Below are 14078 nucleotides of genomic sequence, written 5' to 3' on the forward strand. Positions count from 1 at the left end.
CCGCCTTGGAGAACGCTTACCCGAAGATCAGAGACCGAATGCCCGTGACCGCTGAAGTGCTCCCCCACAGGAAGAGAACACTCTTGCCTGGTGATTGTCGAGTGGTGTTCATTCATCCGTTGTCGTAGCGTCTGCATGGTTTCCCCAATGTACCATGCCTCGGGACATCCTTTCCTGCAGCGTATCAGGTAGACAACGTTGGCCGAGTTGCAAGAGTAGGTACCGTGTACCTGGTGGATGGTGTTCTCATGTGAGATGATGGCATCCGTGTCGATGATCCGGCACGTCTTGCAGAGGTTGCTGCGGCAGGGTTGTGTGGTGTCATGGTCACTGTTCTCCTGAAGGTTGGGTAGACCTTTGATCCGGACCTTCAGAGCACCCTCCGTGTTCTCATCCCACGTAATCCCCGCGTTGGAGATCTCTACTGCCTCCCAAAGGTACACAAGGCAAACACACCCGGCCGTCCCATCGTATCGGGCAATGGGACCCTGTGCGAGAACCTCTCCGGCTATGTCGAGGGCATCCTGAAACCCATTGTACAAAGAACCCCCAGCTTTTGTCGTGACACTATGGACTTCCTACAGAAACTCAACACACATGGAGCAGTTGAACCAGGAGCACCCCTCGTCACAATGGATGTCTCGGCACTCTACACCAGCATCCCCCACGATGATGGCATTGCTGCAACGGCCTCAGTACTCAACACCGACAACTGCCAGTTTCCAGATGCAATTTTACAACTCATCTGCTTCATCCTGGACCACAATGTCTTCACCTTCAACAACCAGTTCTTCATCCAGACACACGGAACAGCCATGGGGACAAAATTCGCACCTCAATATGCCAACATCTTCATGCACAGGTTCGAACAAGACTTCTTCACTGCACAGGACCTTCAACCGATGCTATACACTAGATACATCGATGACATTTTCTTCCTTTGGACTCATGGTGAACAATCACTGAAACAACTATATGATGACATCAACAAGTTCCATCCCACCATCAGACTCACCATGGACTACTCTCCGGAATCAGTTGCATTCTTGGACACACGCATCTCCATTAAGGACGGTCACCTCAGCACCTCACTGTACCGCAAGCCCACAGATAACCTCACGATGCTCCACTTCTCCAGCTTCCACCCTAAACACATTAAAGAAGCCATCCGCTACGGACAAGCCTCCGTATACACAGGATCTGCTCAGATGAGGAGGATCGCAACAGACACCTCCAGACGCTGAAAGATGCCCTCATAAGAACAGGATATGGCGCTCGATTCATCAATCGACATTTCCGACACGCCACAGCGAAAAACCACACCGACCTCCTCAGAAGACAAACACGGGACACGGTGGACAGAGTACCCTTCACCATCCAGTACTTCCCCGGAGTGGAGAAGCTACGGCATCTCCTCCGGAGCCTTCAACATGTCATTGATGAAGATGAACATCTCGCCAAGGCCATCCCCACACCCCCACTTCTTGCCTTCAAACAACCGCACAACCTCAAACAGACCATTGTCCGCAGCAAACTACCCAGCCTTCAGGAGAACAGTGACCATGACACCACACAACCCTGCCACAGCAACATCTGCAAGATGTGCCGGATCATCGACACGGATGTCATCATCTCACATGAGAACACCATCCACCAGGTACACGGTACCTACTCTTGCAACTCAGTCAATGTTGTCTACCTGATACGCTGCAGGAAAGGATGTCCCGAGGCATGGTACATTGGGGAAACCATGCAGACGCTACGACAACGGATGAATGAACACCGCTCAACAATCACCAGGTAAGAGTGTTCTCTTCCTGTGGGGGAGCACTTCAGCGGTCACGGGCATTCGGTCTCTGATCTTCGGGTAAGCATTCTCCAAGGCGGCCTTCACGACACACGACAGCGCAGAGTCGCTGAGCAGAAACTGATAGCCAAGTTTCGCACACATGAGGATGGCCTAAACCGGGATCTTGGGTTCATGTCACACTATCGGTAACCCCCACAGCTTGCCTCCTGGACTTGCAGAATCTCACTGGCTGTCCTGTCTGGAGACAATACACATTTCTTTAACCTGCGCCTAATGCTCCCTCCACTCACATTGTCTGTATCTTTAAGACTTGATTATCTGTAAAGATTCTCATTCTAATCAGTATTCTGTAACTTGATTTTGTGTCTCTGTGTGCCTTGTTTGGGAGCAGATATCCACTCCATCTGACGAAGGAGCAAGGCTCCAAAAGCTAATGGCATTTGCTACCAAATAAACCTATTGGACTTTAACCTGGCGTTGTTAAAACTCTTACTGTGTTTACCCTAGTCCAACGCCGGCATCTCCACATTAAAAAAGAGCCACAAATAATTATGAAATAATAAATGCAGTTTTGTATCGTTACAAACTCATCGTGGAAAAGAAAATACTGATAAAGTTACAATGTATAGGAATGTAATTTATTAGTATTATTTTTAAATAAAAACTGTTCTCTATTATGAGATGCCAAGGACCTATGCTTGACTCTTTTGTATTCCTCATCTCTTGTTTACGTTATCAGAAAACACGCACTCTCTGAAGTGAACAGGCAGACAAATCTAGAAACACAGCACCAGGGACCTGGGTTCATGTCCGGCCTCGGGTGACTGTCTGTGTGGAGTTTGTACATTCTCCCCGTGTCTGCGTGGGCTTCCTCCGCGTGCTCTGTTTTCCTCCCACAGTCCAAAGATGTGCCAGTTAGGTTGATTGGCCATAGTAAATTGCCCCTTAGTGTCAGGGGGACTAGCAGGGTGGATAATTGGGGTTATGGGGATAGGGCCTGGGTGGGATTGTGGTCCATGCAGACTCGATGGGCAAAATAGCCTCCTTCTGCACTGTCGAGCTTCTGTGAAAGCAACATATCAAGTGCTGCACTCCTGACTGATGAGATGAACCACAGATTGCTAACTAGAAAGAAAAATTTGCATGTACATAGTATGTTTCACAATGATCTCAAAACATTTTACAGCCAATGAAGTACTTTAGAAATGTAGTCACTGTTGTAATATAGGAAATGCGACAGCCAATTTGTGCACAGCAAAGGCCCACAGACAGCAATGTGATAATGGCACAGGTAATCTGTTTTCTACAGTGCTCATTTAGGGATGAATATTGGCCAAGACACCAGCCCAGCTCTTCTTTGAAATAGTGCCATTGGATCTTTTATATCCACCCACACAAGCAGATGAGGCTAAAGTAGACAGGTTTCCATAGCAGCAGTTATGGAAACTGTTTCACCTTGAAAGACAGCACCTCCACCAAGTGTAAACCTTGATTTATTTGCTCACGCCATGGAGTGGGAATTGAACCCAAAACTTTATGACTTGTGGTAAGAGTGTAACCAATTGAGGCCACAGCAATACTAATTTTGAAATGCCTTGTGTTATTGGATAAATTAAACTGATATAAAAATAGCATCTAAAGGGCAACAGTTTTAACATTCTTACTGTACATGTATGATTGCTATATTACTTATAGTCAGTACATCAAAAAGCTCAGTCACTTTCATCTAGACTTCCTCAAAACAATCTTGAAAGTTTGTTGGTGGCTTGAGATTTTGAACATTGAGATGTTCAGAAAAGCCAATATGCCAGGCATAGAGAAATGATATTAAATGTGCATCTAAAATGGGTTGGTTACTCTGCCTGATACCAATCTATCCAAGAAAATATTTTGCAGTGGGTTGAAGCTAGACTTCTCGTGGTGGTCAATTAGGATATAAGGATTGCTGAATATAAATTATTATTGATACAATAATTAAACTGACTGCAGAGAAACCTTTTGCAGATTCAAATGTTTTGATGTAAGGAATGGATTTTTTGATTATGAATGGTAATCTCTTGCATGTTTTCCACCAGATTGATGTCACTTTATACAATCAAAAAGTCAACATTACAAGAATCATGAGTAGTCCAAGGGACTAAAGTTTAAATTTAAAGTTTATTTATTTGTTACAAGTAGGTTTACATTAATACTGCAATTAAGTTACTGTGAAAATCCCCTAGTTGCCACACTCCGGTGCCTGTTCGGAAAACCCACGCAGACACAGGGAGAACATGCAGACTCTGCAGAGACAAATTGCTATACCATTGGAAGGTAAAATTTATGGAAAACTGCGTGGAACACCAACAATCCCCTATATGCATTTCACTTTTTGCTACCACCTCACATCAGAAAATAATGCAATGAAGATTATCTTATTTTCTTTCACATGTTCTATCAGTAGTTTGTTTGCGAATAATCTCTTTTCCAGAAAAACAAGGAACAAGGAGCCCAATGAATAATACGAAGATTTTTTTCTGCTGAAAAATTTACTGTTTCAGGACAGCCGAGTGGCAGAGTGGTTAGCACTGCTGTCTCACAGTGCCTGGGACCTGGGTTCAATTTCAGCCTTGGGTCACTGTCTGTGTGAAGTTTGCACATTTTCCCCATGTCTGCATGAGTTTCCTCCAGGTGGACCAGTTTCCTCCCACAGTCCAAAGATGTGCAGGTTAGGTGGATTGGCCTGCTAAATAGCCCCTTAGTGCCCAAAACATGTAGGTTAGGGAATTAGTGGGGTAAATACATGGGGTTACGGGAAAGAGCCTGGGTGAGATCCTCTGTTGGAGAGTCAATGCAGACTCAATGGGCCAAATAGCCTTGTTCTACACTGTCGAGATTCTATGACTCTATTCTATGATTCTATGATTCAGTTAATAGTCTTGGAAGAATTTTCATTTTTAAATTTACTTTGTATCATTGATCTTTTACAGATTGTAGAAATGGCACTATTATACTTCCTCTTAGAAAGTGACTGGATGTGATTCATACTGTAAACATTGAATTTAGGCAAATGTAGCATACAATTGACATTGATTTATAGCTAATATGACTTAGGTCATAGGAATTAATGGCTTAGTTAAGTAATACTAATGTGCTGCACCACGGAATTATGTCTGATTATTCAAATATCCTACCAGCCTTATTTCCATGATATGGTAGAGTATAAATGTAATCCACCCTACCCATTGATTTTTGATTAGATCAAGAGGATTTATTGTCTTGAAAATAATATTTTCATTGATTGTACAGAACAAACTATTATTTAATTAAATCTCAAATGTTCAAAGTTGACTCTCAATGATGTTGAAGTTTTAGTGCTGAACTAATAAAAAAATGTCTAAAGCTGTTGGGGGTGGGTGGTAGGGAATGATGAAGGAATGTGCCTATTTGAATTATTGCCCACATGCTTTTGGCAGTGGTGACTGGCTCCTGCCAATGTGATGGTGTTAGTGTTATTGATTGAATGTAAACATCACTTCCAACTGCTTCTTTCTATTCCTATATTGATGTTCAGTTAGACTTTTTTAAAAATGTGTCCACTACTTGTAAAATGACAATAATATGGAATTATTTCTTGCTTAACATGAATCTTGTCTGACACGTTACCATCAATATAGAGCAATGAGTTGATTTATTAGGATTTTCAACTCCACAATCCTCATCATCACTTTCATCTTCATTCCAAAATATTTTTCCAGCCAATCTCATCAATCTCCTTCAGTCCTATATTCCCACATGCACCTTCCAGTCTCTGGGTTACTCTTCAGTTTCTGTACCTACTACTTTCCCACCAGTAGCAGTTTCAGTTGTAAGCAGTAGCTAAAATAGTCCTCAAAATGATCATATTCAAATACCTGCTTCAATGATCCAAACCTAAATTTTAATACTGGACTCAATAGAACTCCTGTTATTTATACTATAACCTCTACTCATACTATAACCTCTACTTATACTATTACCTTCACTGTCTTTGTTGTTTGAATGTCTCTGACATGCCAGCTCCCTCTCCTCCTTGATGAGGTAAATTAGCCTTCTTCCTCCATTCCTATGACTAAGCCGAACCATTTTCATTCTTCTGTGCCCGCGTTTTCCTTTCTTCTTTATGTCACTTTCTTTTTTCCACCCTCTAAAGTACTTTTAGCTATTGTTCTGTGCCAACCGCATGTAAAATATGAATGTTTTGACAATAACTTTCCATTGATTTATATGTGTTTATTTTAGGCTTTGGAGAGTGCTATATTGCCAGATCTCGAATTGTACTGGAGAATCTTTAATCAATTTTAAATGTGCACACAGAACCCTGGTTTGAACATGAGCGTTTTGGAATACAAGTTTTAAAAAATAAGTTTGCAGTTTCAACTGCTGGGCACCACACATTGCTGGATACTATAGATAAAAAAAACATTTTTATTGTATCATTGTATTCTTCCTACTTAATAGATTTCGAGTATTCGGCATTTTCAAAACATCGATCACTTCCCTCCTATTTGCACCTATAAAATTTTAATGGTCACACATCACCAAATATGATCTGACCTGGAAAAAATACAATCGATATTGAAAAAAAAGCTGTAATTATTTCAAGATGTACTTGAACAATGAGTTGATCCTGATACATAAAAGGATAAAAATGATATTGCCTTCTTGTATGTGAGTAAGTAGAATGGTAGCATTGTGTATTGACTGGAAGGTTTCACTGTTCCTAATTGAGCCTGTGGATATCTTTTTACGCAGATAAACGCACGTGCTCTACAAAGTATCAGAATAGGGACAATCGGATCAATCACGCCGAGACGAAGAGGGCCATCTTTTGTCATTCTTTATGTTTAATCATTAAAGGGACTTTGGAAAGCCGTGGGTTAAATCTATTTATGACGTTTGCCACACACTGTCAATTTCGTAAAAGCTTTGGTACTTTTTACACTCCGGGGTAATGGCTGATTTTTGACACTCAAGTCACATCAAAGAAGTGATTATGCAAAACCTTTTGGGGAATTATTTAGCACATAATAAACCTCCTGCCAAGCCGGAAAACAATGGATCAGACTATCTAGGAGTACTAGCCCAAGGCTGGAATCCTTACGTTTTATTTCCGTAACCTAATTTTACTAATTCTTTTTTCACACATTTTACCTTATTGCTCAGTTTTTACCCCACTTGGCTTCACGCTTCGTGACTGAAATCGTTTTTTAGAAAATAGGCCTAGGAGACCTTTGAACCGACTACTAAATGAGAACTCTGCAGCTTGCTCCTTCTCCAAAATACATATTTTATTGGAATATATAGTTTTTGTATATTTATACATATATGACTTCAAATCTCTCTGGCAACAAATGTAGTTCGTTCTGGAGATAGTTTTAGAATTAATCGCTTATATAGACTGTTTTATATTTTTTCCGAGATTGTTGATAAATGTTGCTTATTATAGCAGTAATATGCCCAGAGACTAACCATGTCAATTACTTATCATAAATAATGTAGATTACAATTAAAAAGGAATGTGCATGTATTTGTAATGTTAACCTTAAACGATTGTTTGTAACAAGTAAATGTGAGGATGTTAAGGATAATGAATATGCACATGAAGCTATTAATTGTGAGGTTGAAAGCGCGTCTGGAAGTGTTTATTTACATAGGTATTTATTTAGGGTTCTAGTTCTTTGACTAATTGTCCCATTACGGAAAAGTGGTGTTAGTAGATCTAATGATGTAAGGGCGAATGCGATGCGTTTGGTTACAAGAGTTTTAAGAGTGAGGTAGTGTCGTCTTGTTTGGTTGTCATCAATCGCTTTCTTGGCATGATAGCCCAGGTCAGCAGAGTGTTAGTTAGGTGAGAGAAAGTTTTATGAGCAAAACGAGGTTTATTTAAATTCAGTTCACCCGAAATCCCAATACGAAGCTATATTCAGTGTATGCAGGCTTACTTTGATAGTTTTCGGGACTTTGGCCTCGTCGCGTTCCTGCGTTACAGGATTAAACGTCTCGACCCAAACGATAGCTCTATATTATGCACTTACTCATGGTAATCAAATTCTATTTGGCTATTAGAAAACCTTATTAGGGCTTACTATTAATTCTACATTCCATTGTTTTAGTTAATCCGCCATTCAGCTTCAGAGCCATTTATATAGTTTGACAATAAAATCAAGCTTGCAATGTAGCGATGCCATCTGTTAGATTTACTAGTTATCTCTTTTATATTTCAGCTGGGTTGCACTGTCTTCTCCCTTAATTCGAGTTCAATAGTCCCGGCCCACTCTAATTCTCAAAACAGTTTAAACGGCTTGCCACAGAGGCAGATGCGACTTGCTTTGAACTCCCGAGGTTTCGGTGCAGATAATGTGCTGAACTCTCGTGATCTGTTGCTGCGGCGCTCACCCCCGGCTGCAGCAAGAAAGATTGATACCAGATAATAATGAAACGTTTCCCTCTTGGGTATCCGCGGACACGTGCAAATGCAGGGCGATCATCCATAATCTAGAGAACAGCCTATAGATCAGAGCCAAAAGGGAGAAGGTTTTACATCCAAACCGAACGTGCCAATTAATAGGCAAGGGGTGGAATGAAGAGATGGAGATCCGTATGATCTATGTTCAACACAACACTGAGAATTGCAACTCGTGCCTGTCTGGCAGAAACGCAGACATAAAAATCTGTCTTATATATTATTTTCTCCTCAAAGACAAATCTTGTCAATATATATATAAATACATATAGAAATATATTGTTTTCCTTGTGGCGTCTATTTTGATTACACGTGGAAAGAGACCTTTTTTGTAGAATTAAAGTTTAGAAGTGTGAATGCGTGTGTCGCTACGTAAAAAGATTCGTCGTGATTTGCAAAAAAAAGTTTACGTACTTATCTAGAATGGAAGTTTAATTTGTGTATGCAGACACCAACATTTCACAACTTTCTCTCGGTTTATCTATTTAAAGTTGAATCCACAGGATCCTCTTTAACTAGATTTTTAAAAAAGCAACCGTCAGCGTTGGCTTTCACTTTTTTTTAGCCCAATATGTTCCCCTCCAAAGCAGAATCGGTTTAAAGTTAATTTCTGGTAACAAAGGAACAGATGACAAGAGGCTGCAGTTTTATATTGTCTTCTGTTTGTTGCCATTGTCACCCTGCCTTTTTTTCCACGTCCCCTAGTTTGGTGAATGGGTTCGGTAAATGAAATGCATGTTCCGACGTGTAACAACCTAATAAGAAGTAGTCTGTGTTACTAGAATGTCCAGCTGCTCTTTTTTCCACACTGATCAACGAGCCACACACTTGCCAGTTTATTTATATGAAAGCTAAACTTTTTTTATTTTTTAAAAAAGACGAATCGAAAACACTTTCCATTTGACTTGCAGGCGAATACATAGCGACAATAAACTTCTGAAATATACAAAATATACATTTTGTGCATGAAATCTTTCTTTTATAATAAATAAAGGTGAACACATGTGTAGACGATCGCGTTAATGCTCCGTGTCGCTTCGTTTTATTCAGCTGATTTCTTTCGTTCTGAAAAAAAAGGCAATTCTTCATCCCCGGAGGTCGAGATAAATAATGCATGAACCCTTCCTCCTTGTGTTCTTCTTCTCTCTCTCTCCCTGCCTTTGATAAAGCACTCAACCTAAATTTACACGCTCGTTTTCATTCATTTAAAAAGTCTACAAATTATGCAATGACTTCTAACCTCGCCCCGTACCACAACATCTTTTTTCCGTAAATCATATTAGACAGCTGGTAAAATCGGTCTTATTCTTGGAATGATAAAGGGGGGAACCAGGGAGAGAGAGAGAGAAAGAGGGAGGGAGAAGAAATCAGAGAACAAAAGGCATTGTGGAGAACCTGGGAAAATGGGCAAAGTGCACTGAGGAGTGTTTGGTTTGACAGTTCAAATTCCCACAGCCTTCAACTCCCTGGGAAGACAGGCAGATGCCAAGAGTACAACATTGAACATTAACAGTCCCTATGAATCAGTCTGAAAAATACATTTGCTTGAAAAATACATGACAAATCTCAATCCTACATATCTAGTAAGAAATGTAAACAATGTTGGTCCAACTTTTTATCCCGGATAATAGGTACATTTTTTTTCCAATACAATAAAAAGATAGAATTCATAATCGCATACAAAAAATATTACGCGATATTCAACTGCGTTGGGATGGGTGGGGTGGGGGGAGGTTAAATAAATTCATGGAATGGGGAAGAGCTTTGCAGAAAGTCAGACTGCTGTTTAGGGGGTGCATAGATACTCTCGGGTTGCCCGAAGTACATGTCTTCCGATGGAGCAGGGCTGCCCGGGGATAAAGTGCAGGTGTAGGAGGAAGAGGACGGCGAGCTGAAACTGTTCCAGGAGCTGCCGGAGGCCCCGGGGCTCGGGCTGCTCAGCCCCGAGTCCAGGTATTGCTGCTCGGGCCCCTCGTACGAGCCGGGGTCTCCGGCGGGGCCGCCCGCCAGGGGATCGGCCAGTCGCAGAGCCTCGGTCAGCGCCCAGATGTAGTTGTGGGCGAAGCGGAGGGTCTCGATCTTGGTCAGCTTGGCGTCCTCGGGGAAGGCGGGCAGCACCTCCCGCAGGGCGTCCAGGGCGCCGTTCAGGTTGTGCATCCTGTTCCTCTCGCGGTTGTTGGCCTTGATGCGCCGGCTCTTCTTGATCTTCTGCACCACCTTGGGGCTCCTGGGCTTGCCCCGGCCCCGGGGGCGCCGCTTGCACTCGCTCCGGGCTGCCGAGGGCTCCTCCTCCTCCTCCTCCTCCATATCCTCCTCCGAAGGGACGGACAAGCCGCCCGGGGGGATGAGGGTGGAGGCTGGGGTTGGGCACTGGAAATACTTGCCGCTGCCCTGCTCTTTGTAAGGACACCGATCAGACTGGGGAGCCATCCTGTCAGAACCGGGGGGGGGGGGAGAGAAAAAAGAGACAAGGCAATTAGTTCAGGAAACAGGAGTTGGGGAGGTAGACAAACATTTATCTCATCAATGCATTTAGTTTAAAGTGAACGGAGTACAAATAATGCCACCAAACTTACTTTCAAATTAGTCTCAAAAAAGTGCTCAGTTGCTGTCCAAAAGTAATTGTTTCCCTTTTCTCAATCGTTGCAAATATTGTCCTTTTTTTTGCTATTTGATTTGCCTTGGGGTGTTTCTTTTTTTGGATAGAGATGAAGTTGCAATAAGTATGAGTGTTATTGCACCAGCTGACTGGCACGCGACCTGGTGCAGCTATCAGCTCTCCTCGAGTGAGCTTGTGGTTAAGCGGCGGTGTGTTTGGCACACGCCTGGCCTCCCAGCCGCTTTATATAGGCTCGGCAGACAATCGGCGCGGGGGGTGGGGGAGGGGGTGGGAGGCGGCGGCTGCGGGGCCTGGGGGCTGCCACTGACTCCCCGCGCGCTGCCACTCGCCGCGCGAGCCCATTCTCAGCTGCGAGGGGATTTTTTTTTTCGCTCCATTGTCTTTGCGCTCGCGCTCGGAACCCGGCGGCGCCTGGAACGTGCCGCTCATTAATGCGCGAGGGGCCCCTGGCCAATCAGAGCGCGCCGGCCCTCCACCGCCACGCGCGCACGGGAGCCGGCCTCCTTTCATCAGGAGAGCGCGAGAGAGGGTCATTAGAGCCGGGGAGGGGAGGATAGAGACCTGATGCATGGAGAGCTGGCGCTGAGATTACAGCCACAGAGCCTTGTTGCACGCAAAAAGTGAGGGGTAAACTTTTAAAAAAAAGACCAAGAGAAACCAGCACCTGGAGAGAGGGTTGGACATAATGTGGAAAGACAGAACTGGGCTGATGTGCACATAGGTTCTCAGAGACTGACTTGGAGCAGGCGGCAAAGAATAGAGAAATGGACCCTAAATCCACAGCAGATAAATTACAATAGGAGTAGAACACGGAGATTTGGGACAATGCCGACTGGCTAGAGAAATACACTTTTACGAAGCGAGAATATAAAAGTTTGGTAGAGAAAGGAATTAAGGATGAGAACAGGCAAAATCTGCGCAGAGAAGTAGAGAAAGTGGCCTTTATTGAGAATGACCAGACTGATGTAGTAAAAAAAGACTAATGCGGAGAGACAAAAAAGGAACAATTTTTCGCAGACGAAGATAGAGAAACTTAGTGTTTTCAATGAATTTAGGCCGATCCTTCTTTAAAACAAAGGACTTGAGCTATGAGCATAGTGTCAGATAAGAACAAAAGAAAACTAACACTAATACAAAGATAATCATACCGAAGTAGAATTACGATCATAAAGGCATAAAGAAAAGTAACTGAAAGAGCAAACATAAAGAGACAATGTAAGAACAACGGCAGTGAAATATTAAAGATTGACAGGAGTAGAGAATATTATTTGGGAACAAAGATAACAAACGAAAATGAATGGAAACGTAGTGAATAGAGAAATAGCCAAGATAGAAATATAGACTAGTACAGAGGGGAAAAATCAACATAGATATAAGGCAAACACTGGAACAGAGAGAATATGCACATGGAGGATAGAAAGAAAGATATGCATTCACATAACGCACTTCACGACCTCGAGACATCCTAAAGTGCTTTACAACGAAATGAAGTATTTATGAGTGGAGTCACTATTATAATTTGGAAACGCGGCAGCCAATTTTTGCACAGCAGGCTCATTCATACAAATAATAATGAAATAAATGACCAGGCCATGTGTTTTAAATGTAGGTTAAGGGATAGATGTTGGCCAAACTCATCTGCTGTTCCTTGAATAGAATGGTGGGAATTTTAACTTTCCTCCTGAATCAGGGGAGGAGCCTTGCTTTAAAATGCCATCCAAAAGATGGCACTGCCAACAATGCAGTACTGTCGGCATTGCACTGGAATGTCACGCTAGATTAGGTGTTCCAGTCTCTGGAACAGAACTTAAACCCTGGGTGGCATGGTGGCAAATGGTTAGCACTGATGCCTCACAGCACTAGGGACCCGGATTCAATTCTGCCCTCAGGTCACTGTCTGTGTAGAGTCTGCATGTCCTCCCCGTGTCTGCATGGGTTTCCTCTCGGTTCCTGTAGGTTTCCTCCAAAGATGTGTGGGTTAGGTTGATTGGTCATGGTAAATTGACCCGAGTGTCAGTGGGGATTAGCAGGGTAAATATGCAGGGTTATGGGAATAGGGTTTGGGTGGATGGTGCAGACTCGATGGGCCAAATGGCCTCCTTCTGCACTGCAGAGATTTTATAACCCTCAACCTTCTGTTTCGTAGGATAGATTGTTACCACCAAGGAGAAATAATGGAAATAAATCATGGAGAATGATAACTGGATGGAATTTGTAGTAAGAAGTCTCACAACACCAGGTTAAAGTCACTGTGGTCAGTGTTGTGGTCACTGTTCTCCTGAAGGCTGGGTAGTTTGCTGCGGACAATGGTCTGCTTGAGGTTGTGCGGTTGTCCACGACACCACACAACCCTGCCACAGCAACCTCTGCAAGACATGCCAGATCATCGACACAGATGCCATTATCTCACGTGAGAAGTCCATCCACCAAGTACACGGTACATACTCTTGCAACTCAGCCAATGTTGTCTACCTGATACGCTGCAGGAAAGGATGTCCCGAGGCATGGTACATTGGGGAGACCATGCAGATGCTATGACAACGGATGAATGAACACCACTCGACAATCATCAGGCAAGAGTGTTCTCTTCCTGTTGGGGAACATTTCAGTGGTCACGGACATTCGGCCTCTGATCTTCGGGTAAGCATTCTCCAAGGCGACCTTCACGACACACGACAACGCAGAGTCACTGAGCAGAGACTGATAGCCAAGTTCCACACTGGGGGGGGGGGGGGGGTGGAGGGGGGGGGAGGGTTGGGGGGGGCGGGTGGAGAGTTGGGAATGGGTAGGAGAGAGGTAAAATTAGAAAAAGGGGGAAGGGAAAGCAAAGGGGGAGAAAAGGTAAGGAAAGGGGGATCAAGTAGGGGATCAAGTAGGGGAAAGAGTGGGGGGAAGAAAAATGAAGACAATAAATAAAAGGTAGAGAACAGTAAAAATGAAATAAAATGAAAACAAAGGGGTCGAGGTGGGTTGGAGCTAATCATCTGAAGTTGTTCAACTTGATGTTGAGACTGGAAGGTTGTAAAGTGCTTAGCCAGAAGATGAGATGCTGTTTCTCCAGTTTACGTTGAGCTTCACTGGAACAGAACGGCATCTCCACATCATTGCAGCAGGCCAAGGACAGACATATGGGCAAGGGAGCAGGATTGTGTGTTAAAATGGCT

The 14078-nt window shown here is 43.3% G+C and overlaps 1 protein-coding gene across 1 annotated transcript; it reads right to left on the reverse strand.

Annotated features, from left to right (window-relative positions):
* Positions 1 to 10028: 10028 nt before the first annotated feature.
* On the reverse strand, positions 10029 to 10724 carry LOC144507693 (neurogenin-1-like). Its single transcript, XM_078234926.1, has one exon. It carries the CDS (start codon positions 10722 to 10724, stop codon positions 10029 to 10031), a length of 696 nt encoding a protein of 231 aa, XP_078091052.1.
* Positions 10725 to 14078: the final 3354 nt, after the last annotated feature.

The sequence above is a fragment of the Mustelus asterias genome, chromosome 1 (assembly GCF_964213995.1).
Source record: "Mustelus asterias chromosome 1, sMusAst1.hap1.1, whole genome shotgun sequence".
Taxonomy (NCBI): Eukaryota; Metazoa; Chordata; class Chondrichthyes; order Carcharhiniformes; family Triakidae; genus Mustelus; species Mustelus asterias.

Coding starts and splice junctions, on each gene's coding strand:
- LOC144507693 (XM_078234926.1), bottom strand. CDS start 10,724: ATGGCTCCCCAGTCTGATCGGTGTCCTTACAAAGAGCAGGGCAGCGGC.